Source organism: Electrophorus electricus, chromosome 17 (assembly GCF_041902795.1).
Source record: "Electrophorus electricus isolate QZ-2024a chromosome 17, ASM4190279v1, whole genome shotgun sequence".
Lineage (NCBI taxonomy): Eukaryota > Metazoa > Chordata > Actinopteri > Gymnotiformes > Gymnotidae > Electrophorus > Electrophorus electricus.
The window spans coordinates 9,509,788-9,536,119 of record NC_137513.1 but is presented as its reverse complement, the minus strand read 5'-3'; the positions used below and the strand labels follow the sequence as shown (position 1 = coordinate 9,536,119).

Below are 26,332 nucleotides of genomic sequence, written 5' to 3'. Positions count from 1 at the left end.
CAAAATTTTGTTAATTAAAATGGGCCTTTATTTTTAAGGACAAAACAATATTTACGTAATAGACAGATGTTTGTGTGTCTCACTTTAGCACTGGCAAAAATGAAGTCTTTCCTCTGACTCCTGTCTTTCTCTTTCTCGAACACGATGCCCAGTTTACTGGGCATCCGCTGGGACTTTATCAGCTGCCGGACTACTCATCAGACACACACGCGCACACACACGCACACGCAGTGTGAGAGCAACACAACAGAAAATCTTATTAGCTTCATAAAACAGACAATATTTTAATTCCTCAAATCCAATAATCTGGGTGAGATGTTCTACAATAAGACGGAGAAGCAGACAGTCCTCTAAAGGCTGCTGTTATATGCTGCAGCTGGTTCAGTGGACCTGGTTTAAGCCCACTGAAAGTGATGCATCACTATCAGAGCTGGTTAAGAACACCAATATTACTGCTAACCGGTATTATTGCCAGAAATAATTCAGCAGATAAGGCAGAATGACCTTCCATGACCTAAAGAGCTACAGCTGGGAGTACTGGGACTGTGCCTTTTATGAAAGGACAAACACATAGTGGAGAACACACACTATCCTACATGATGAACTTCATCGCTCTCTCTCCATCCTACATGATTTTTATCCCCCTGTCGAACACCTCTTCATCATGCATGCTTCTCCCCCTCCGCCCAACCCCCTCACTCTTGTCATGGGTGAAGGTGGCCCAGTCTTCCTGAGAGTCCTTCATCTTCTTCATCACCACTAGTTTGCCGCCCTCCACGTCCACGCTGAGGGTGTGCTTCTGGCTCTTCCCTATCTTAGTCAGATCAGCCAGGTACACGTCTAGTTTTACCTGCCCAACAAACGCAGGCGCGCGCGCGCACACACAGAAACCGAAGCTTTGATTGCACTGCCCATGCAATTATGCCTGCAATTGCTTGTGGTGTGGTGTGGTGTGGTGTGTGTGTGTGTGTGTGTGGTGTGTGTGTGGTGTGGTGTGTGTGTGTTACCTCAAAGGCCTGGACAGGAATGGCTTTGCTGTGCCGGGGCGACAGCTGAGAGGGGATAGAGGGAACAGCCACACTCATATCCTGCAGAGCCTTCAGAGCCTAGAGAGAGAGAGAGAGAGAGGGAGATGGAGAGGGAGAGGGAGAGGGAGAGGGGGAGAGGGAGAGGGAGAGGGAGAGAGAGGGAGAGGGAGAGGGAGAGGGAGAGGGAGAGGGAGAGGGAGAGGGAGAGGGAGAGAGAGAGGGAGAGGGAGAGGGAGAGGGAGAGGGAGAGGGGGAGGGAGAGAGGGAGGGAGAGGGAGAGGGAGAGGGAGAGGGGGAGGGAGAGAGGGAGGGAGAGGGAGAGGGAGAGGGAGAGGGAGAGGGAGAGGGAGAGGGAGAGGGAGAGGGAGAGGGGGAGGGAGAGAGGGAGGGAGAGGGAGAGGGAGAGGGAGAAAGGGGGACGAGGTAAAACGACAGAAGGGAGTAAAAGTAAAATTGTTTTCTTTCATGCAACCCATATGTGACACACATAAGCAAGCATGCCTACGTAGAACTAGTGACCTGTAACGCAGATGGTTGCGTGTGAGTGCGTGTGTGTATTTACATACTTTTCTCTCTATGGAGCTCAGCAGGTCTTTAAGGATGGACAGTTTAGTAACCAGATGCTCCAGCTCCTGATCTCCACCCTGACTCACAGACTGAAAGAGGCAGCGAGAGAGAGACAGGCGAGAGGAATTTCAGCAAAACATCAATACTGAAATCTATAAAGAAGGCAGTGCTGTGGAGGAGCCATGAATGTGCTGCTGTGAAACACTCCAGGACGCAATCGCTCCTCTGTCTAGAGCCTCAGTCCGTTACTGTCCACCTGTAGCAGATACAAACCAGCTCACTGTGCCATTGATCGCGCCTTGTGTTACACACTGCATAAACACGTGCGCATGCATACACACCCGCACACACCTACACTCCATTTCTCTAACTGAGGAAAGAATATGACGAGGCCCCTCTGTGTCTCAACTGCGAGTCACGGTGAGAGAGCAAGAGACCGAGACGGGCAAGAGGAAACTCGTGGTAGGCCGTTACTGGTATTTCCATGAAAAGAGGCACTTGAAAAGAGGCGAGTACTTAAATGAGTCTACCCCCCCCCCACCAGTAAACATGAGCTCGTCCAGCTAAATATACCTTGCTGCCTTTGTTGGAGTAGGGTTACAGGTTTAGCCGTGTTTTCCTAAGTGAAGGTGTGTGTGGCGTTTGCCATGGTCCAGTACATTAACTTGAGGACATTGTGAATCCTTTTTAAATAACCCTTCACTGACTGAGCGCATACTTTATGTACCACACACACACACACACACACACACACACACACACACACACACACACACACACAATAATATAAATAAGAACGGACACCTGCTGAATCATCCTGGAGAGCATGGAGGCACTCTGTTGATCGAAGACTTTAGACAAAATCTCCAGGCCAGACAGCACCTTATCCACCTCTCTAGAGAGATAGGGAGGGAGAGACAGGGGGGTGGGTGCGTGCAGTTAAGGTCAGAGAAAAATACATTTCAAAGGAAGCAGGGGATAAAAAGTATCCTAGTACGTGTGTGTGTGTGTGGGGGGGGGGGGGGTGTTGTCTCTTAACGGTCTGTAAACGTGGGTGTGTACCCATGCAAGCGCTTGCAGGACGACACCAGTGTTTTGTTGAGATGTGGGAGGCTGCTGGCACCCTGTTTCACGGCCTCCAGGTCCAACGCATAGCTGCCCTTCAGATACTCATGTGAGATGGTGCTCAACCCATTACCTACTGGAGCACTGCAGGGGGGGAGAAAAACGCACGCAGATCAAACATTTCTCAAGTCTCCTTGTGACGTGACGCATCTAAACCCGAACCCGGGGCTCTGCCATGTCCTGCGCGCAACCCACTTCCCACACTAATGCACTGTACCATGACAGGCTAAAGTGAGACATAATAATAATAGTAATAATGATAGTACTAATAATGACAACATTCTTATAATAAAGAATATTATAAGACACTGTATCTCTGGTATCTGTTATGGTCATTCACTGTCCCTCAGACTGTGGAAGGAGTGAACGTTCGGCGCTGCCAGTGCGTTGAGCTCTTCATGTTCACCAAGAACATACGGTCACTTCTCCTCGTGGAGATTTTAAACTCCAGCAATATGTGACTCATTTTGTTAAAGAACTTGGGTATAATGTGAGTAATTTGGACATTAAGTTAGGAAGTGCAGCTCGCTCTTGATCTAGTCCTGCTGGCACAATCTCCGCTCTTTAGGTAAGCAGGGCTGTTCATGTCTGCCAGTCGTTAAGGCCAGGCGGAGGTCACTGTCTCTGTACCTGGTCAGGGTGGACCTCAGTTTTAGATCAGACAGCGTGCTTAGGTAATCTGCCACACTGTACTGTTGCTTAGGGCCAGAGAATTATATGATTTTTGATTATATATATATATATATATATATATATATATATATATATATATATATATATAAATAATATATGAATGAGAGAGAGAGAGAGAGAGAGAGAGAGAGTTTTGTCTGAGTTGCTTTGTATTTACGTCCAACAAAACGGTGGTAACGTTTTTCCCCCAACAGTGCTAACGTCACTCCAGATGTCTGAGCTAGCTATGGGAAACCTATCGGAACAGGAGTTCATTCAGCCCTGCGTGACGGATTTGACAAGAGGATGGGAGGAGGAGTACTGGGCTCTGTACATTCCTTCCTGGATTGGATCAAGGCCAAAGAAAAGGGGAGGGGCTTACCTTTCAGAGGGTGCCTCTGTACTGAGAAGGGAGGAGCCACAGGACCCAGAACGAGGAGGGAGGGGGGGTTTATCGTCCTCTCCGTCTGTAAGAGACACATGCCCCCCCCCCACAAATGTGCACGTGTGAACACACCCACATGCACGTACAAATAGTGTGTGATGCTTAAACGACATCTGGGCCTTCTCTGCTCTCTTTTCATTTCACAAAGTTTAGTGGTGTGTGAGTGTGCACACACACCTGAGTAGTCTCTCTCCTCTGCACTCTCCTCTCTCTCCACAGGCAACAGCAGGGTGGTGACAAGTCCCTGACTGGGCTGCAGGTACAGCTGGATGAGCTCCGGGAGAGTCTTAAACCTCTTGGGCTGAACCCCCTGGGATGTCTACACACACACACACACACACACACACACACACACACACACACACACACGTAGACGCATGCGCAGCGCCATCAGAACTGTCTCTACACAGACATGGCTAATATCTGGGTCATTTCACCCATAGCCACCAGGGACAGTGCGAAACCAACAAGACTATAGGAGCATATTAGGGTTAGGGTTCGGGTGGTTGTGTAAATTACGGATAGGTAGATTTGTGCGTGTGTGTGTGTGTGTGTGTGTGTGTGTGTGTGTGTGTGTGTGTTAGGTCTATGTGCAAGAATTATAGAGGACTGATAGACAGAGGGTGGCACGCACATATGTGTGTTATGCATGTGTTATGGATATGTAGTGAAGAGATTAGTATTCCCAGCTGTTGAGGCCAGCCATGAGAACAAAGACTCCTGTCTTTCTATAGCTGCACACACACACACACACACACACACACACACACACAATCTTTTACACAAACACAAACTCTTTTTCGCATGCACTCACTCACCTGTACGGCAAGGAAATTTTCTTCATCTGGTAAAATCCTGTAAGTATGAACATGTTTCTGAAACCTAGAGAGACAGAATGAATCAGTTTAGCATCTTACAGAGAATACCAGGTCAAGCATTCCACCGAGGCCACAATACCATACAAATACATGCAAGATTCGGCACGGTTTACTGAATCATAAGCTCAAAGGTTTCCATTTACACCAGGTTCAAGAAATTGTGAGATAATGCATGAGTCTCATGGCCATGCGTGCGTGTGGGAGAGAGCTACGTCTATATGATTAAACCTGTTGATGTCAGTCAAACTTGGAAATGCTCGTAACGTGTTCTTACTTTCTCCCCCCTCTTTCTCTCTCACAAGCACAAAGAGACCAGTAAAGTTTTGACTACCAAATGCGTGTGTGCGCGCACACACACCAGTTCCCCTTCACTGGTCTCAAATCCCCCACAAACAGGCTGTTAAGCAAAAGGCCCGTGAACCACGGGTTTTGGTAGCTAAATGGGCTGTGTATGAGGCTGCGTGCACCTGTCAGTCTCCCAGCATTTACATAAGCATGGGTCCCTCTCCAGCTGCAGTTAAACATAGGGAGGCTAGGACCGGCCGCGTCTGATTAGATCATATGTTTAATCACGGTCCCATGTATCTCAGCAACAGACAATTTCGAAGCAAGTTTTGGTTTTGGTTGAATAATGAATCCTCAAAACTGTGGCCATGTGAGTGCTCCCATGTTCTCACACAGCCTTGGTTCTGACTGTTGTGTGTGGAGTTTCATTATGACACATACACACACAGTTACAGCTTGCCTGGGTAATCAGCCACGCTATTTGCAGCAAGCTTCAAACAGCAAACAGCTCTGGTCTTAAACAAATAGTGTCAAAGCTTTTAGCATCACGCATGGCTAATGAGGGGCAGGACTGAACTGATCAGGAATTCTACCACCACGCATGGCTAATGAGGGGCGGGACTGAACTAAATCAGGAATACTACAACCAAGCAGGACTGATCATTGAACATTTTTTATTACATACGACCTACCACCTCTCATTTTTAGCTCCTCCTAAAATGTACATAATTTCCCAAAATTAAACACTGGTTGTGGTGAGGACTTTTTAAAAAAGATTTATGTTTCACATCTGCATATTTGCATGTTTCATGGTGTGTGAATACCACATGTCCAGTGTTTTCTTCATTACTTGTCATGTTTGTAAACAGTATATGTGGTAAAGAGGGCCCCTGGAACAAAAGCCATTTTGGCTTCAGTTGGGGTTGGAGCACACATAACCATGAACTAAGCTAGCTAAGGAACTCAAAGGTTAAAAAAAAAAGAACACACACAACTTAAACACCAAATACTTTAGGCTTTCTTAGCGTTGCAGACTCCACTAATATGTGATATGTTCACTGATTTCAGAAGCATTCCCTACACTGCTACTGTAGTTCATACCACTTTCATTTCTAATTGGAAGCTTTAACTTTGTATTTGTGTGTGTGTGTTAATGTACTTTTGAACTGTCCATGTAGTTGTGTGGGTCTGTTTATTAGTGTGAAGCATGCATGTTTATTGAATCCAGTTTCAAGCTTTCATTGCACAGGTGAGTTGTAATTCCTTCTAGTTTTGCATTTAAACCCCAAATGGGTCTAAACACGTAAGCACCCCCACACACCCTGTGCCAGCTGCCCTCTGCTACATAATTAATCAGGTGTCTGTGCTATGGGGGGGTGTTGCTATGACTACAGAAACAGCAGATTAAGAGCAGACATCATCAAACTCTCCACTCCAAAAAAAACCCCCAAACAAACAAAACATGCCACAGTAAGCGAGTGGTCTCAGGACTTCTCCAAATTCTCCCATGAGTTCACCTTATTGTTAGAAATCAAGGCATTGTTATGACCTACCAAAGAAAACTAGCATTGATCCAGACCCCACAGGCTAATCTTTGACCATGTCAACTGTGAACATTCATATTAAGTATTTTCATTATATTCTAGGCATATGTTGAAATGTAGTCGAAACATTGCAGTCTATGTAACGCAGCCCTAATGGTAAATGTGATGGTGCCTTCTCCGCATTTCTTTTTTATTCACATGTATTTACAGTGAGCCATAATGTCTTTTGTTTAAATTCTGATGCATCTACTTTCAGAGTTTGGTGGAGCTGAGAATGTGAGGACATAAGGCCCATGGGCCATTTGCCGCTTAGTAAATGAGTCATTCCTAAGTAGAAGTACCCTCTGTAGGTTCCGGAGGCATGGTATAAGAGTGTTCATTATTTGAAGGTTAATTCAGGCGTGCTTGAAGAGTTAGTAAGGAACTCCAAGGGTTTGTAATAAATCACCTTATAATGCACCTGGCTTAGGTAGCATTAATGTAGATGTAGAGCTTTTTATGTCATCTTAGGCTTGCTTGCCTACTGAAAAGTTATTGAAACCACCACCACCACCTTGCCTTTGCTTTGGCCTTACACACACACACACACACAAAACCTTAAAACCAGTAGAGCACATTACGTTTCCACAGCAACACTACTGAAAGCTTGTGTCCTCACAGAAACCCATGTTGACACAAATGAATGTAATCTGCACTAGTAGATTAAGAGGGTTAGAGCAGCCACAGCCTGTCGTTGGCCGGCAGGAAAGAAATATCACTGCTTACAAGTGCAGGTACCGTAACTTGTCCAGCTGACAATTCAACAAATAGCCGAATAAGGTCTCGCATCATATAAACACAACACAGAATTAGAAAAGCTCTCTGGTCAAAAATGTAGACACATTCTCTTCCTCATCTGACGCATATCAATCTTTAAACCCAACCACATGCAATGGGCCTCAGTACACAGGCTGTGCCAACTGCAATTTAACTAGCATTTGAAAATAAAACCCCAACGGCAAAGATGAGGAACTGAGAAAGATTTCCAGCTGATAGGTAATTTTCACATTTCTGCTGAACAAGAATATTCTGTGGTATTCTTTACCTGGAATTTAATGACAACAAACCATGCAAGTGAGGAACATTTCTCTACTTCAACGTTTAATAGCAACAGGACCAAAACCGACCAGTAAAAAGTGCATATCCAATACAAGCAGTGCTATTATCTTTCCTCAGTGTTTCCAAAATGAAGCATTCTTTGCCTAAATTGCAGATATTTTCCTTCTGCTTTTTTGGGCTTAAAATGCACGAGTATCTTGTGCTCCAAAGTATTTTAAAGTATTTGTTAAGAGTTATGACTGGCTAAAATCTGCAGATCCTAGTTCCTGTTTCCGCTGGATTCTTCAGGTCACAGACGGGTTCTTGCACTCACTTAAAAGTCAAGAAAAAAAAATAAAAATCAACAAAAGGAAGCGTGAGAGCAGTAGCACCACTTGCAGAGTAGCTTACACAGTGTGTGTGTCTACCACAGACAGATCATGCCTATGGGATCCTCCCTACGCAATTCCAGTTCGAGTCTGTAGCGTTTACGCCGCCAGATATTCCATTGTGAGGACAATGTCTAAGATCATATAATCTTATTGTCATACCACTGCTCAGACAAAACATTTCCCTTGAAGAAGAAGAGGGAGGGGAAAAAAAAAATTAAAAAAAAAAAACGAAAACAAAACCACTTGCGTGACTTATTGGCAACTCTTTGAAATCAAAACAGGGCTACAACACATTCATGGGGTTATTCCAGTCTGTCTACGCCCCCCCCCCCACAGAGAACAACTGTGGCATTTGTGGTCAAAAACATCCTATTTAGGAATAAATCATAGAACCTTTATCTGGGGAAATACTGAGATGCATTTATGAAGGTTTTTTTCCCTTTCTGGCAAGCTTTTCGACTACTTTGCTACTATGAAAGTGGCATTGCCTTGCATCAAGACAGTCACCTCATTGTGAGGTGAGCTCAGTAATGTTCGGACTATTCAAAAACAGGCAGAGCTCAGTAATCAGAATCAACTGCAAATCAGGTGGCCTTTATTTTGATGGTTGCCCTCAGTGTCCATTTTAGAGTGCGAAACCTCAGGCAACACGTGAGCAGGGAAAACTGCTTCTCTCCCCCACCCCCCGAAAACATTGGTGGAAACTCAGGACTACATTGTGGAATTGTGCCAGGTGAATAAAAGCACTGCTCATTGAACCCAAGAAGAAACAAAATCTCATTTCTCTGCTCCCTGTAAAAACATCTGATTTTAAATAAAGCCTGATGGACCGATCTCCCACATGAGCAGATCAGGCCTTGTTAAAGTGCAATGAAAACAAGCAGGAGGATGAACGTTTGAGCAGGGCCACCTGGGGAGAGCGTAGAAGTGCTCCATGTAAACACCGTTGTGTTGCAGGAAGCTGGTTACATATCAACGCAAACAGGCAAAGGGAGAGTGTTCTAACTGAGACACTTGTGGCGCTTTGTAGGGTGGGTGGGTGGGGAGGTCTGGGTGAATGTTGGCTTTGTATATACTGTAAACAAAAGCTTGTTAGATTTCCCCCCCGATAGATTAAAAGTTCTACCACTTCTGAAGCCCTCCTCAAGCATTTATATCATCATCATCATCATATTTATGCTACAGCTCAGATATCTACTCTGGCCAGCCTTTTACCAACCTTGGGCATTTTCTTCCATGACATGAGAAGGCCAGTTTGTCTATGTTTAGGAAGACTTATGTCGTGTACACTTTCAATGAGTTTCTACCTCTACCATAACTCAAAATGTTATCCCTCTCGGTAAAGTAATGCTGACAGCAACTTAACTAATAAATACATAAATGTGTTGACAGAAATTCCTAAGTATCGATATTATCAATGTCATGATTAACTGTTGCAGCCCTGAACATGGTGGTGTTTTTAAGTCAAGCATGAATCATGAATCACTGAGGAACCACTGATATGCACCAATGAGGGCTCTGGGAACAGACTTCCCTGATGAGTGCTCCTTGAGCAATCTGATGACTTAGTCTGTGGCACATTATTAATAATGTGCTACCTCTGTCCATCACATAACTGCAGCAGATCTAGTGTCCATCAAATAATGGCCATCATAAGCCTTGCCATAATGATCCAGCCCTTCCAGATGCACATATGGTGCCACATGTCATCTACAGCGAAAGCATAAATCAGGTCAAAGAAGCCTATTCGTTCATCAGATGTTTAAACCAATTTACCGTGTAGACACGTTAATGTGAACGCAAATACCCTCACTCTCAGCTCTGGGCTCCAGAAATGAGGCAGAATGAATCCCAAAGAAATAATCCCAGCTACCAAGAAACATTTCAGTGAGCAAGATAATGACAGCCATCTTATACAACATACTTCTACCCATCTCTACATCTCTCTCTCACTCTCACACACACACGGTGTGTAGCCATCTCAGGACCAGATGAATGCCACTGCGCCTTGTCATTTAAAGACGATACAGCAGCTAACCACCTTAGACAGGAATTCATTTAAAAGACGGATGATTGTACTTGTGATGGAAACAGACCAAGAAGTCTTTCCCTTAACCACACAGCACCAAGCGCAGTGCACTGGCTGTGCTTATGCAGACACCTCTGAGGGTTGCATGGGAACATAACCTCTCCTTTTAAAGCCTAGTGCCTTGCATGCACAAAACAACAGTTTTTTAAACAGTTACATTTTATTAAAGCTAAAGCAGCATCAAAAAATGAAGTCTCACAAACTTGAGAGGCGAGTGGCACAATGAGGAGCAAAGGTTTGAATGGGCTTCACCTAGTGATCACGCTGCTAAATACAGTAGCTACCCAATGGAGCTGAAAGTGGAGAAAATACGTCCACTATAAAAAAAAAACAAAAACAAAAACCCTTCATAGAAGACAAGTTGCTATTTATCTTAGCTATGCCACTCAGCTAGGCTATAGTTGATGTGGCCAAAGTGAATCCAGGGATTTTACATACCACCATGTTTAGTCTATTCCTGGAACACTGAACATTTCATTTAGAAATAAAAACACTGCTAAATTTTAAATCATTATATTCAAACAAGGTTGGATTTTAATAAGATGTTTGCATCGCTTCCTGTACTTCCTTGTTGGGCATGAATCCAAAATGAGATAAATGCACTATAAAAACCCCATCATCCACCTGGATGATAAAAACAGCCATCAATCGAGAGCTACGTTGCGCTGCATCTCACGGCCACAAACGCCTCCAATTCTTCCGGTAGATGCCAGCTCCACTCCGTTGGGCTCTCACCCCAAGTAGTTTTGGTTCTGCAAAAGCAGACTGGCTTTCCCAGAACAAGGCCAAAACCAAGTGCTGTGATCACATGAGAGTGGAATGTCTTCGGTCAGACTGCATGTTTGGCGTCAAACAAGGGAGGAGCGCAATGGAACACATGACCACAAACAAATCTGGAGGTGGATTAGTGATGCTCCGGGGCCTTCTGTTCAGTATCACGGAGTACAGGTCTGGGCATTTCCAGGAATTTATCCTCTGCCCTGATGCAGGTTGAAGACAATTACAAATGTCTTAAAAATAGCCACGAAATGTAATCCTGTTAAAAAAAAAAAAAAAAAAAAAAGTGGCTTTATTTACGACATCTTAGTCTCCAAGCATTCCAGAAGTCAGGCAGACCCTAGAGGAATGAGTACAAACACAAACCTATTCATATCATGACTCACTCTGTCAATTTCCTTGCCAAGGAGGGCTGCATCGGATATTACAAGAGCCATGCCAGTTAATTATATTGAATGAACAAGTCATTTTTACAGTAAAACAAAGGAAAATGACAACACCTATATTAGTGAAATTAAATTTCTGCCACCCCCCTCCTTACTACTTCTCAGAAAACGTCCAAGTAACATCAGACCTGACCACAGACTATGGCTACCCAAAATGCTAAATGTCAGAGGGCGTTTGGTTTAGCCTCACCAAAAACCACGAGTTTCACAGAGTGCACTTCTGTATCTAGTGTCATGCATGTCATAGAAATTGAATAACTTTCCAAAATGTATTTTATAGGCCCAACAATATAAAAACTATGAATAAATAGGATGCATTAAAAACCTGAATTGCAATAAAGCTTCTTTATAAAGCTTCCAATACGCCTCTACACATTTAGCTGTCACACACGTCTTAAAATACCTTACTGGTGCAAATCCTCATTCAGCCACACAACCAGAGATCACAGGGAAACCCCTGACAGAAACACACACACACACAAATATGCCGTGTCTCTTTGTGCTCCAGTTATGGTAGAGAAACAATACTCTAGGTGGGATGCTGAATGCACTACTGCTGTTATGTTACAAAGTGACAGACAAATCTTTCAATGTTGTGAAGCTTCATAACGCCTTTATTAAGTTCTCTGATTAGCCCCACACAGCTCAGAATCTCAGCAATGTACAGTTGCTGTGCATGTCATAACCTGCATCCCCAGTGCAGAGAAGAAACAGCAACAATATACACAATCCCCATACTTGTACACACACAGTCTCTAAACTATGCTCAACAGCTTGACATGGCGCATAATGATAGCTCGCACATTCCTCAAGGATGCTGAAGAATCAGAAAACCAACAGGCTGGTGAGAACCAGAAACGTTAGATGTTTGTCTCCTCAAGAGAAGATGGAGTATTATATACTGAGTATCTTATAGAAAGGACTTGTCTCAGATAGGAGCGGTGTAGGATCATATGGATTCCAAGGTCTTATCGGACCATAAACTCAGGAGAAGAACAGACATGACAAGCGACGGTCCTAGGTGGTCTCAACAACGTAGCTACGAGTTCGACCGTGAACAGAATAGACACCTCGGCACCAAAGACAACCACTAGCACAAAATGAACCAACGTGTCCTTAAACCACGTTCTTTACAACGGCGTGTGCTTTCAGCTACGAACTACCACATTTTGTGAAAGGACGGAACATCATCCCTGATGGTGTGGAGGGCTCGCGCGTCGCGTCACGTCACGTCACGTCACGTGCAGCCCCGCCGCTGGACGTGATTCCGTTTCCAACAGGTTATGTGGAGTTACAAGGTTATGTTGTAACTCAGTTACAATTAAAGCAGCTTCGTTTAAGCTAGGCAGTCATCAGCATTAAAACAAAAAAAAAAAGAAAAGCTGCACGCTTTGTTAACTCCCAAGTTCTCTAAATCAGGGGCTATTATCGTGTCGATCTCTGACTTCAACACAAGGACAATTCAGTAGCAAAAAAAACCAAAAACATTAATCCACGTTTTTGAAAGTTTGAGGATGCATCAGATAAACCCACGGCCAATAATTCACCCCAAATACAGCTAGCTTGATGTAATGTCTAAGTTCTGCCATTTAGCCAGCCGTTGAAGCGACCTTTGCTTCAACTTTTAACAAAAAAGTTGACGTAAACATGTTCATCTGTGAAACAAAAGACGGCTGTGGACATATTAGCTAGCTAATACTTACAGCACACAAAGCGCATATGCCCCATTTACACTCTCGCTGTCCCGAACAAGAAAACTTCCATCCCGTCCGGCGCGGGCCAGCAGCTCCTCGGCAGCGGCACGGCTCAAATCCCGGTGATACCACAACGGAGGGGCCGCTCCCAACGGGGATACGCCACCGCCTGCCATCGTGGCGGGGCTCCACAAAACCAGCTAACGTTTTTAATCCACAAATACTCCACGAGAACGCAGCGGTGGGCTTTCGGCGTTTGCTCCGGTTAGTGTCGGCGGCGAAGAAACGTGAGCCTCAACGGCAAACCCCGACTCGGCTGCTGTAACTTCTCGAAGTGTCCTCGTTTTCCCAGTTCCTGAAAGTCTCCCATTAGACGTCTGCTACTCCCCTTTCCCACGGAAATAAACATGTAAAACTAAAAGGAAAAGCTTGGAAAACCAGCACCAGTAACGTTAGCTGCTATTAGATAGTTGGCGATCGTAATGCGCTGGTAGTCGAGCAGTGTTAGTGTCAACTTGTGCAGTTATCCTAACGCATTCTCGGTATAACAAATCAAAAAGTGTGAAGATCTCCGATGAGGTAGCTAACGCTGCTCTTGTGTAGTTTCCCACCAGGCTAACAGCCCCGGGAAACACGTTGCATCTACACATGTACAAGTCAATCTTTAACCGGTTGACTAGCTAGCTAGTAAACGAAATAGTTACAGACCTAATTTTGGGATTCTGTCTGAATTCTAGACTAACAGGAAAATCATGTAAATTGCAAGACTAGCGGCAGAATGCAGAGCGGATTCTTGAAACCGAAGTCATTTTCCCCCCTCTTCAGAAACCTAGCGAGGTAACCTTAACTATCTGCGAAGATATTTCTGCTTCTGCTTCTGTAAAGCATAAAAGTCGTCGTATTTTCTTGCTGTCAAGAGCAACGGCTTTGGCTGCTAAGATAGCTAGCCAACTATTAAATCGTCTAAAGTTTAGTCAAAGTCGTGGCTACGATACAAGCGCTGCTGTCAAGCGCTGCTGTAGCCTACACGTCCAACATGCTGAGCTCGAAGTTTCCCACAAACTTCCTGTTTAGGATTCTGTGCAACTTGACACTAACAGAAATTGTAGAGCTGGGTTTTTTTTTATTTGAAACCTCCCACCACAATAAACGAACTAGCTAACGAGTTAACTTTTCTAGCCCTTGCATGTAGCCGGACTGTGGCTATTAACAAATATACGGTGGTTGTTGAAATCAAAGGCACCCATTAAACAAACAACAACAACAACAACAACAACAAAAAGCGTAGGTAGTGAATCATGAATACTGACCTACATAGCTGGTGTACAACAGTATATAACGTATAAAGTTTAGGTAAACAAAGGTTATATAAAATGGACTGGAAAAGTGGACTTTAAACGCATGTATTCATTATTTAGGCAGTTGCTAACATTAAAAAGAGCTTACTTATCCTATTTTAAAAGATATTGTATATGCAACAAAAACATGAGTTCTAAATGTAACAGTCTACTATCTGCAAAGATGAGGTAAGAGGTTACGAAAGCCCACGGACACCCAGAGCTATGGCCTTGGTCGAGGGAAAGCATAAGCTAGCCTACAACGTACATTCGGTGGAATTTTTATTTTCTGAATGAGAAAGACGAACGTGTGATGCTTGTGAATAGGCGAGGACCATGAGCTACAGCATCATGGCGCTCATATTATGCGCTTAGCATTTGCGGTTTCCCCGCAATAACCGTCAACGAGGCCGCATGACTAACAAAGAACCAAGTTAACTTCAAATGCAGGCCTACGCGTGTAACATACATGTGTGTTTGCTGAGTAGTCCGGCAGCTGATGCCCAGTAAGATAAGCATCGTGTTTGAGAAAGAGAAAGACAGGAGTCAGAGGAAAGACTTCATTTTTGGCAGTGCTAAAGTGAGACACACAAACATCTGTCTATTACGTAAATATTGTTTTGTCCTTAAAAATAAAGGCCCGTTTTAATTAAAAACAGTTTGATCCGTTTAAGTGTAGAACTATAAACACACAGCTTAGAGCACCTATGCACGTACAGACACCCGTTCATTGGAAGGGGGGGGGGGGGGGGGGGCAAAACTAGCAAAATATCAAATACTCCACGTTTGTTGCCCTCTTGGTGTTTAGAAACGAGAGGCATTCTGCCAGCTCCTGCAGCTGATGAACAAACATTCCAACCAGGATGAGCCTGACATGATCTCCGTGTTTATCGGGACATGGAACATGGGTAAAACATTTCATATTTAGAAAAGTGGAATCTGCAAAACAATCCTGATCAACATAGGGATATCTAAACCATACAGCATATTAAAGAAAATAAAAAAGTTTGTCATTAATGGATGACATTATGAAATCTGTTTTAATGTGAAATTTGTTGCATTTATTGTCTTGGTCTTTTTCAAGAACTGCCCAGCTTCAGTGTCTAAGGGCTTGAAAGTCAGGCCTGGTTTGTTGAATTTCTTTCTGTCTAAAACCTACAAGCCTGGTAATTAACACATAAATTAAGATAATCAAGTGTTTTTGGAAGGAAAATTAAACTGCTGGATTTGAGTTATGCATACCTGGTTTATCCAACAGTAGTGAGCCGAACACAATTTGGAGCAGTTCTGCCACCTGCTGGCCATCTTATCTCATAACACCCTTTGTCTTACAAAACGTTGGTAAGAATGCAACCATCTTGGCAGGTAAATTAGCTAGACTAAAAAGCTGCAATTAAAAGTTGCAGTAATGGGCAATGCAGCCACGTTGCCCATTACTGTACAGAAACAGCAAACAGTACTGGCCCATAGCGCTTAACACGAGCGCCATGATGCTGTAGTTCATGCTCCTATTTACACGTGTCAGCTGTTCATCTTTCTCATTTAGCACATAAAAAGTAGCAGCATTTAAAATTTGGGCGCTCCTACAACTTTTACCAAGGTTTCAGACCTTAATTAGCTTGTTAGGGCTTTGTCTTGAACCCAATCATCATTGCAAAAAGGCCAGGTGATGCAAACTTCAAAGCTTTATAAGCAATCTGACTCCTCAAACCTAATGATCAGCAGCTATTGGCTCCTCTAATCAACTGTCTAGTACTGTGAACATTAAACTAACCAATGCCACAAAGCAGGAGAAGGCAGTAAGGAAATATCAAAGTGTTTTCAGGTAGCTGTATTCACTGTTCATGATGGAATTAAGAAATAGTTGTTAACAACTTGTCAAGTTGAGATCTAGAAGATAGGGAAATTTCAGAGAGAATCCCTTGCAGGACTGCTAGAATGGCAAGTCAAAATCCATTTTTAACTGAAAAAGACCTTAGCAGTTTTAGCAGACTACAGTTATGGTTTACTGTTCTACACCTGCACAAATATGACCTTCATGGAAGAGTCATTAGAAGAAAACTTTTCCTGCATCCTCACCACAATGTAGTATTAGAAGCTTGCAAAGGAACATCTAAACAAGTGTGGTGCATTTTGGAAACAGGTCCTGTGGACCTGTTAAGCTGGAATGTTTTGGCTGCAATTAGCAAGGGTATATTTGAAGAAAAAAGGCTGTAGAATTTCATGAAAAGTGCACCTCTCTAACGGTTAAGTAGAGGTAGAGCGATCAGGCTTTGGACTTGTGTTGTGGCACGGGGAACATTTCACTGGTAGGGGGAAGAACTGATTAAATACCAGCAAATTCTAGAAGCAAAAACCATCAGTAAAAAAAAAAAAAAAAAAGACTAAGATGTAAAGAGAATAGTGATGGGATAGGAAATAGAAATGCAATCTTGCTTAAATATTAAGGAAATGTGTCCTCTTTTAACTTCTGCATGTTATGCTGTGTCAGTCATGGAAAATGATTTGCCTTCTAAATGTTACTGAGTACAAGTGGTTTACTGTGCTGAATTAAATATAAAAGAGCTGTATGACTTATTCATAAGAAGATAAAGTGTGTTTTATCCACATGCATTTCTTGTCCTGCGCTGCCACTAATTTATAGCTAGTTGGGTTGCAAGTATTCAAATTTGGTCTTTGGAAGGGCTGCTTATGTATACTCATTGATATGGGCTCCAGCTTATGTGAAAGATTATACATAATACTGCTTATGTAACAGAATGATTTTTTTTGTAATCAGTTAATCAGTTCTTTTTTTTTTTTTCCTTCTTTGATCTTGCAGCCACACACAGGCCAATCAATACCTTTTGTAATTAATATTATGGTAACCATTAAAACACACCATTAGCTGAATATCTCTGAGCACTTCTCTTACTGGAGTCTCCTGCTTCCAAGATCCTTCAAGCCAGCACCTGCAGAATTTTAACTCTATTTCAGAGAGAAGGGGGCACAAAGAAAATGACAAACAACCCTTTCTGTTTCACAATCATTTCCATCATTGTTTTAATGGTATTTCACTGCAAAAGCATTAACAGAGGGACAGCAAGAAAAGGGGCGGGGCTTGTTGCCATGGCTGCTGTGCGAGGGGCTCCGTTGAGGTAGTATTCAGCGACCTTTCTGTTGGGATTTGGCCCAGTGAACCACATCTGCATGCAGCGACCACTGTCCTTGGTGAGAGTGGTGTACTTGTAGGAGTTGGACCAGATCTTCTCACACATAACCTGGGAGGTGGGATACACCTCAGTCCACTTGCGGCATACAGCATTCCTTGGACATTGGTTTATGCCTACAGAGAAAAGATGTCAACCTTTAACGTTTTCCCCTGCGTGTGTGTTGTGTTATAACAAATATATATATATTAGTGATGACTATGCGATTGTAGAACTGCACAGTATATAATTTGTTAACTAATATTGTGATATTATCCTCTGCGGTACTGATACTGATATTGTATCAATACTGATATTGCATAGGGCTGCAAATGAGTTCTCTTATATGACACAGTCTCAGACACTGCATTTTATCATTCTCTGAATCACTGCATTCGCTGGCTCTAACAAGCATTCATTCTGGTAAAAATGAGGCAGGCCTGGCTTTAATCATGAAACATACAACACAAAGCACAAGATCCTTGGCAACATGGGGAAATGTAATTTGCAATATTGCGTTTTTCTCCATATCAGGTAACCCTAACAGTGTAAGAGAATTTCACCTATGCATATGTGCGACACAGGTATGGCCCGCTAGCAAGCGCACCACCCATCCCCACACGCACACAAACACACACCTGTGCTCCAATTCCAGCCTTTGTGCCAGTTGTCTTTGCAGGTTATGTCATCCTTACAGTCATTGTACCAACTTTCACAGTCCTCCAGACACAGTGGAACATCAAGAATACGCTCCTTACGCCAAGATTCTTCTGCCTAGCAACACAAGACACAGACAGAATCATAATCATACAATTACTGTGGTATTAATACAAAACACTTGCACTTGGTGTAACCAGCAATATCAACACTCACAACTGGCCAAATTACGCTGGAACACATCTACTATTAGTCTGTAAGATTTGTTTGGGGAGACAGGACAGAAATATTGCTCTGTTGCTATCAGTTGTTTAATGTGACACATATTAACACTATGTTTACACACAACAATGATCTGATATTAGTTGAAATAAGTGTATGACTACGATATGATCTTGTAAACAACAGGGCCTGATTTTCATAGTCTGACAAAGATCTTAATTGTCGTAAGCTTAGCCAACATCATTAAGTCTGTGGACAACACATATGTGATAGGCCCGATCTCTGATAACAACAAGACAGCCTACAGAGAAGAGGCTGGGAACTTTGAGAGCCAGAGCCAAATACTTACAAATACACATTGTTCCTGTTCCATAGCATTTCCAGTCTCATGGGTTTAAACTACAGTAGCATGATATATATGTAAGAATAACATCTATACAATTTTATTTTACTTTTCTTTTACTCACCATTTTTTTCTTCACATTTTACATCACTTACTGAAATACATATTCAAGTTGCTGTTGCAATTTTACCATAGAGGTGTAATAATAAGTGTTTGGAGCTTTTTAAAAAAAACAATTGCATTACTGCTCTGGCAGGAGTGTACAGAGGAAGAGCATACTTTCAGATGGCAATGTGTTTGTTCTTTGCAAAGGGAAGAAACCCTTGTAGGTAAATGTATAGGTGTGTTACAAAGGAGGAGTTTCCCACCGTAGGTGACACAGACTAATGTAATGTAATCTGGACTATAAATGCGCTACTTTAAGAAAAAAAAAAACTAAAGTAAACATCTTAGTTCAGACTAGTTTATTAGATGAACTAAGAAGTTACGTTAGCTACTGTGTGCAAGTAATGTTTTAAAGAAAGACCTATGATAAAGCAAAATTAGGAAACTGTAATGGTCGCAGCCAAGCCGAGGCCCCTAAGGCCACCAGAGGGAGGCCTCAGGTGGGGGCTTAACCCCCAACAGCTGGGCTAGGCCTATATAAGCCCAGTGACCCAGTCACTCAGTACTGGGTCTTTGTCAAAGTTCTGAGCAAAGCTCCTAGCTCCTAGCTCCGGAGGTCTGTGAGCCCTCGTTCTACACATCACTTCTGTGCTGCGAGGGTGTCTGTGTTTGTACATGTCTCCTGTCCAGTTTTCCCCCTCAAATTTGTCTCTCTTCCAAGGCTCCCCTTAGCCATTACAGGTTCCTCCCTGTTTTCTGGTTTTGTTTGGGAAGTTTTAGTTTGGTTTTCCCCAGGGCATCGGGGCTGCCATTCTTCCTGTGGTGTCCTTGGTTCTCCCTTTTCTCATACTTGGCATGGTGTTTAGTTCTTCCTCTAGTTTTGTCATCCTCTGTTCCTCTGAAGCGTGATATATGCACAGGCAGTTTTATAGCTGCTGCAGTCTAGCAGGTCTTCGTCTGCCGTGCAACAAAATGGCTGGAATTCTATTCCCCTTTGGTTATTTACTTTTCTTGATTTACCTGTTCTACGATCTAACTGTTCTGCACATGGGCCCACCATTAGAGTGTGGTTGCTCACCCAGCAGGCTGTCGGCGTCATCACCTAGCTGACCTGGGTTCAAGCCCACCTTACAGAAACATTTAGACTAGAAGAAGGCAGTCTAATTTTACTCAAATCAGAGACCTCAGAAAGCAGATCAGATTTGTAATACAACTTGCTGCACAATCAAGAGCTTCCACTGGAAATGGTTTTCAGGCCCTAGTCTCTGTTTTACCCATACATTATAAGCCTATGTAAGGTGAAGCTTTGGTGTCAGATGTGTGTCGTACTGGCTGTATCCAGGGTCCCAGGTGAGGGGAGCATTCATAGAAACAGGTGTCCTGGATAAAGTGACGCTTGCACTTCTCACTCATGATGCCACAATGGTCCCAGTTGAAGTTGTAGAGGTAGGAGTTATCTTCATGGGCTTCGGCTGAAGTGTTTGCAGTGCAGCATGCGTTCTCTTTCCATGGTTCACACTGAGAGAGATGGAGAACTAAGAATGTGAGAGTGTATAATATTTCAAACCCCCCAACCCCTCACTAAAGCTGTTTTATTAGATACCCTATCTAGCATAACATTATCTTTGGCCCATATTTCGGTCTTTATCAAAACCCTGGAAGATGCAGTATTTCATGCAAGTGTGACTAATATACTAAGCCATCATACACAATATTAAATATACTTTGTACTTTGTTAAACAGTCCTCATTTTAGGCTTAAGTTAATTTTATTTTTGTGGTTGAGGTATGTTGGTCTGAGTAATCTCATACACTAATGCAAAGTACACAAACTAGTTGATAATGATTACCTAAATGTGTTGTTGAGGCTCACAGAGCTTAATCTCTGACCGTGTGTGTGAGAGAGTGTGTCGGGCGTACTTGCTTGTAGAGTTCGCCTTCTGGGCCAGGCTCGGTTTTTTGGTGCTTGGCGTTCATACACATATTCAGTTTATCCAAACAGTAAGTACAAGAAGACATAGCTATCAGCAAGGTCAACGCCAAAAATGTTCTAGAGAAAAGGGAACATGAGAGAACCGGAGCGAGCGAAAGAGTTATTCCCACAAGTTAAATCAAGGGAACAGACGTGTAGCCTTACTTGCAGAACTCTACTTTTTAATTTTTAGTTAGCTTTAAATCACACGTTACGTATTGTATCCTAGTGTTCTTAAGTTTTATAGCACATTTGTTAAGCTCCCTGTTTATTATATGTATTACTGTTTGCTTCATTTAAAATATATGGTTGAAGGTTCTTACCTTGCAGATAAGGTAGATTGGTGTTCCATTTCTCTATTAATTTAAATGTTTGATAAACCGAGGCTAGCTGATTCTTGAAAAGATATTTGCTAAAACGGGTCTAATAAATTTCACAAAATAAAAACGCACTGATACGTCTTTCTCCTCCACGTTAAATGCGATTATCACTTTTCTTTGGCGCACTAGAGTGCGCGGATAGTTTCTGTTGAACACTGTGTGCAGAACCCGAATGGAAATGATGAAATCGTGCAGCGCCTGAGATATTTGAGCAGGCAGTGAACAGTTGTATTTTTGCCCCCCATAAACTAGTTGTACTGTCATCGTGACCCGCTGTTATCAAAAACACAGATAAAATCATCATGTAGTTTGTCGTAAATTGTTATACAATGCAGTTTTGCTATTCGTAGCCTGCATTTAAAAAAAAAAACAACTCTTCGTCAATATCATGTCTGGTTTATCGGCTTTACTGGCTCAGGTGATGACTTTTTCCACAGTACAGATGTGTTCTGTCGCAGACCTTCAGAAATGACAGCTGATGAAAGTATTGGTTAACCAGAAACCCAGATAAGCTTAGCCTCACGTCATGCGTATACATGGGATAATAAAAGGCGAAGACTAGTCTATGCCTGAACTTGCTTGTAAAATAAAGTGAAACACATCTCAGTGTTTCCATGCATAAATCATATTTTAAGTGCAAAGTGAAAAAAAAAAGTTGTTCTCCATTAGGTGGCAGAAATGTAACATTTGAGAAAAACGAAAGTGACGAAGAAGAAGAATAGCGGCCACTGTTTAAACATAAGTAAGTATGTTTTGAAAAATAAAGTAATACGTTATTCTATTAACGAAATATAATTGTAATGCTGTAGGTACTGTGGCTTTGTTCTTGAAATATTATTACTCGCGCGTAAAAATTAACCTATAAGAGGAATACAAACCGGACACCGTGAAATCAGTGGAACGGATATTTGATTTTCTTTGGGGAAGAATTACGTGGAAGAACAAACTTCCTTTCAGCTGGAGAATTTGAATGTTTGTGTCTTGGACGACACTTGTCTTGCAGGTAAAAATTTCCAACAGAAAATACCCGGCTAGCTAGCTATTAAACGCGGTTTAGAATATGCCCCGTAGAGAGACCTAGAATTAGTTAAAAATAACTTCTTCGGTCTTTTTTTCCCACCTAAGGAGCTATGTTAGCTAACGCTCGCAGACTTTGACATGGAGTTCACAGGGTAATTTAGCTAGCTGGCTTTACAGCGCTCTTCACTTCTTTGGCTAATTTAACTAGCGCTAGTCAGCTACTTTACATCGTACCAACATTAGTTATGTAGCCAGCATAGTGTATTCTACATAGTGGAATGTCCTCCATTTAAAAAGTCAAGACTGGCCTGATTTTAGACAAAAACAGTCGCTAGATTGCTAGGATAAAAAAGCCTGCTGTTTAACCTACGTAGCTTGCCAGCTAACCTAGGTTAGTTAGCCTGTTTGTTTTAATAATCGCCTGGTGGAACACAAACGTATCAAGGGTTTTCCTTCTGCATGTTCAGGCATGTCCACTCTCTTCCCCTCTCTGCTTCCGCGAATGACGGAGTCTCTGTGGTTTAATTTGGACCGCCCCTGCGTTGATGAAACCGAGCTGCACCAGCAAGAACAGCAGCATCAGACCTGGGCAAGTCATTTGATGATATTGTTCGGTAGAGCGCTGAGTTGTGTGAATCCCTTTTATGTCATGTGTTTATTTTCGTATCTTTCAAAACTTAGTTACAGAACATTGCTGAAAAAGACAATACCCTGACGGCAATTGGAAGACCCATCTTTGAGGTAAACTGACGCCAATAATCATGATGATGATGATGATGATGATGATAATGAACTAATGAAGAACTCTTTGTGAGACGTTAAAGAATTGTCAGGGGATTTCTTGTATATTGTGGAATTTATACAATGTAGAATAAACCCAGTTGTAATTAAATATTATTTTTATTTTTTCAAAATATAAATTCACTGAATGTTCAAAAATAAAGGCATCAGAATGTACATGATGTCTTTTATTTTATGGTTAACTCATCATGGTAAGCTCATCACTTATCTTGTGCTTAAATGTATTAATCATGACTTCTTAGTAAGCACAGATGTGCCCTCCACAGATTTGTATAGCTTTTTTTCATATAACACTAGGGAGGTTGGAATATTGTGAAAACATAAGTCCTTTTAGCACATGTTTGATGAATGCTGCAGTACATGGCTGTGTTCATTTAAATGCAGCAGGTATATTTAAGTACACACTCTTTTAACCTTTTCTATAGCCGTTTGATGAGGAGGAAGAGGAGGATGATGAAGATGAGGAGGACAGTGAAGAAGATTCAGAGGAAGATGAAGACATGCAGGACATGGATGACATGAACATTTACAATGAGTTTCCTGATGATGGAGAGATCAATGAGGTCAGAGGTCAATGGTCACAAATAGTGCCTAAAATGTCATTCAGGACTTGTAACTTTTTTCAGTCTCAATATTTCCATGTTTTGAGTGTTCTAGACTAGCTTTTAATCAGTTGTGATGTGGCTTGCATACTTCTTAGCCAATGGGACATGGATGACTTGAAGTATGCAAGTGGCACAGATTTGGAAACAGGACAGCAACAGTACACATGCAATATAATGTGCAAGTATTTGGATGCTGGTACTCCAACACAGATTTGACATGAAATGAACAGACTATCAAATCAAGTTTGAGGGTAGTTGTGTCTGTATCAGGTAACCCTGAAGGTCTTTTTTTTTGTTTTGTTTTATTATATTACATAGGGCCCCATTTTATGAAATCAAGGGTAATTGGGTGAATTAAAGTTTGCCACATTCATTTTGCAATTGGAAATCTTTTGTATTTGACAACTATTTGAAATCTCCGTTCTGTAGCCATCACCAGACGCTGGGTATCTTTTCCGGTGATGTTCTGCCAGGCCCCTAATGCAGCCATTTTGGAGGGCTTTTGCGGTCAGTCTTGTCTCTTGTGTTCAGTAAACGAAACAACTGACTTGACCAGCCAAGAAAAATACTTTGTGGCTGTGGAAAAAAAAAAACAACTACATAGTTACTTTAACAGTAATGTTTGGGGTCATTGTACCATTGCAGGGTGAAGTGCTGGGCAGTGAGGTTTGAGGCATTTGGTTGCGTCTGCGCAGTTGAGATGCTTCTGTTCATAGGATTCATCCTGTTGCAGTCACATGATCAATAAAAAAAAACAATGAGCCAGTTCAATGGCAGCCATACATGCCACACGAGGTGGTATGCTTTCTGCACATTTCCTTATTTTCATTGGTTTGGCACAGGGTAATTTTCAACTGATCTGTGTACAAGTCTCCCAAAACTCCACAGGCCTTCTCTATTTAACACTAGTCTTGTACTGAACTCACACTGGTGTGTTTTTCTCTTTAGGTCTCTTATGTCTGAATTCTGTGTAGTGGTCTTAATCTATTCAACAGTTTTGGGGTTTTTTTCTACATGATTAAATATATTTATTCAGTCATCTTCTATTTGTTGCTTCTTAACAATGTAGCAGACTGTGGTTCTGATGCATGGGATGTTTAGGTGTGTCCAATTTCGCAGCCTCATGATGGTAGGACTGCATGAAAAGGGCTATTATTTTTACACAGTTCAGCTTCATGTGCATGTATAGACACCTAAATGAAAAACCATCGGTTCTAGGACTGATGTAAAGCTCGACAAAGCTTCACAGGTCTGTGTGTGTTTCAAACATTTGTTCAGTTTTTTTAATTTAGCACTGTGTCTTAATCGTTTAATGCAATGTTTGACTAGAAAAATGAGTAAATGCTGCTCCTCATGCAGGTTGATATGGAGGGAGCAGACCAAGACCAAGACCAGTGGATGATCTAGACCTGAACAATCCATCTGCTACCCCTGTCTCCCCAGAGACTAGTATCTTATGACTCTGGAGAGAGAGACGTGCATCTGCTCCACCTGGAGGCTGTGCATGTGTACTGGGCTGAAGAGTTTTTGGTTGTGTGTGTGTGTGTGTTTGATTTTTTAAATTTTTTTTTATTTTTTTTTTTAAACATCTCTATATGGCCGGCTCTTTCAGAGTTGTTTCCTAGCTAGAGGTCTTTGTAAATCTGGTGAAGGTCATCTGTCACAAGCTGGAGATTTCAGTCATGCCGTTTCAGGAGCTGGATATGACTAACCTTTTTAAGAGAGTCAGCAAAGAATACTTTGAACCGTTATCTCTCTCTCTCTCTCTCTCCTACACACACATCACAAGATCAGGTCTTATGTTTAGTCTAATTATATTGTAACTGTCATAGCATATCTCAAGGATGGCTTTCTAGGCCTGTTTTAAAACACACCCATTCGCCTTTTTAAAGTAAGCTTTTGTCTCAACAATTTGTCTCAGCATCTGAATTTTAAATGCCTAGCAATAGAGACAACTACTGAACAAAGGGTGTGTGTGCGTGCGAGAGAGAGAAAAACAAACAGCTGTTTGTGCAGGAGTATCTGACTGCAGCATAGCAGTTTAGGGCATTTAGGAGATCAGTTTTGATAGCTTCATAAACCCTAGTTGATGCTTGCATGCCAAGACTGGGAGAGAAAGAGAAACATATTTACAGTGTTGACCTAGATTTTAGTGTGTTCTTTTGTGTCTGACTGGACTTATATAAAGCACTGTAAGTGTTAACAGGAGTTGTGCTGTACAAATGACAGTAAGAGAACTTGCACTGCATTCTAGATTGGCCTGCTACCTCATAGCTCAACAGGCCACACATATTTTACAGTTTATATTTAGTTAAAGTAAAAGAAGTATGAAAAAGTCCAACCTGTTTCCTTGCTTACCCTGTTAACACAGTAAAGGAATACTTCATCCATTAATCCTGCCCTAGGTAGTATTTTGTGGTTTTCCTTGCAGACTTCCTTGTTTTAGAATAGTTGCACTGTCAGTGAGATTAAGTGAACTAAGAAAGCTCCGTCTAGCATACTGACCTGTAGAATTTTAATTTATATAAACTTTGTACAGCATTGTTTATTTTTACTGGTCTGAAGAATCAGTGTATTTGTAAATAAACAGGAAAATATTAATCTGTCTCTTTTTTTTTAATATACCTTAATTTCCAGTGGGAGACTTCAATTGGGCAGTCATACAACACTTTAATATGTTTACC

The 26,332-nt window shown here is 42.1% G+C and overlaps 3 protein-coding genes across 5 annotated transcripts in view; 1 reads left to right on the top strand and 2 right to left on the bottom strand.

The window, feature by feature from the left end:
* inppl1a (inositol polyphosphate phosphatase-like 1a) overlaps window positions 1–14,086 on the bottom strand; it is a 28,384-nt gene extending 14,298 nt beyond the window's left edge. For both annotated transcript variants that reach the window (XM_035534045.2, XM_035534046.2), the window contains exons 1-10: window positions 13,029–14,086; window positions 4,656–4,719; window positions 4,015–4,156; window positions 3,775–3,859; window positions 2,658–2,804; window positions 2,400–2,490; window positions 1,595–1,684; window positions 1,008–1,106; window positions 700–850; window positions 84–190 (exon numbers count right to left, since the gene is read on the bottom strand). In XM_035534045.2, coding sequence (XP_035389938.1) covers window positions 84–190; window positions 700–850; window positions 1,008–1,106; window positions 1,595–1,684; window positions 2,400–2,490; window positions 2,658–2,804; window positions 3,775–3,859; window positions 4,015–4,156; window positions 4,656–4,719; window positions 13,029–13,195 — 1,143 coding nt within the window. In that variant the 5' untranslated portion in view covers window positions 13,196–14,086. The remainder of the gene's footprint in view (window positions 1–83; window positions 191–699; window positions 851–1,007; window positions 1,107–1,594; window positions 1,685–2,399; window positions 2,491–2,657; window positions 2,805–3,774; window positions 3,860–4,014; window positions 4,157–4,655; window positions 4,720–13,028) is intronic.
* Window positions 14,087–17,381: 3,295 nt separating this feature from the next.
* On the bottom strand, window positions 17,382–21,847 carry folr (folate receptor). Of its 2 annotated transcripts, none has more exons than XM_081700099.1 (5): window positions 21,166–21,847; window positions 20,761–20,920; window positions 20,201–20,389; window positions 18,183–18,318; window positions 17,382–17,681 (listed from the first exon to the last, which is right to left on the bottom strand). In XM_081700099.1, exons 1-5 carry the CDS (start codon window positions 21,192–21,194, stop codon window positions 17,410–17,412), a joined length of 786 nt encoding a protein of 261 aa, XP_081556225.1. In that variant the 5' UTR covers window positions 21,195–21,847; the 3' UTR covers window positions 17,382–17,409. The 2 variants fall into 2 exon arrangements, with proteins under 2 accessions (XP_081556225.1, XP_026872644.2); XM_027016843.3 differs by having other exon boundaries at window positions 20,791–20,920; window positions 21,166–21,837.
* Window positions 21,848–22,711: 864 nt separating this feature from the next.
* anapc15 (anaphase promoting complex subunit 15) lies at window positions 22,712–26,249 on the top strand. Its single transcript, XM_027016838.3, has 4 exons — window positions 22,712–22,831; window positions 22,924–22,983; window positions 23,469–23,606; window positions 25,008–26,249. Exons 1-4 carry the CDS (start codon window positions 22,712–22,714, stop codon window positions 25,053–25,055), a joined length of 366 nt encoding a protein of 121 aa, XP_026872639.1. The 3' UTR covers window positions 25,056–26,249.
* Window positions 26,250–26,332: the final 83 nt, after the last annotated feature.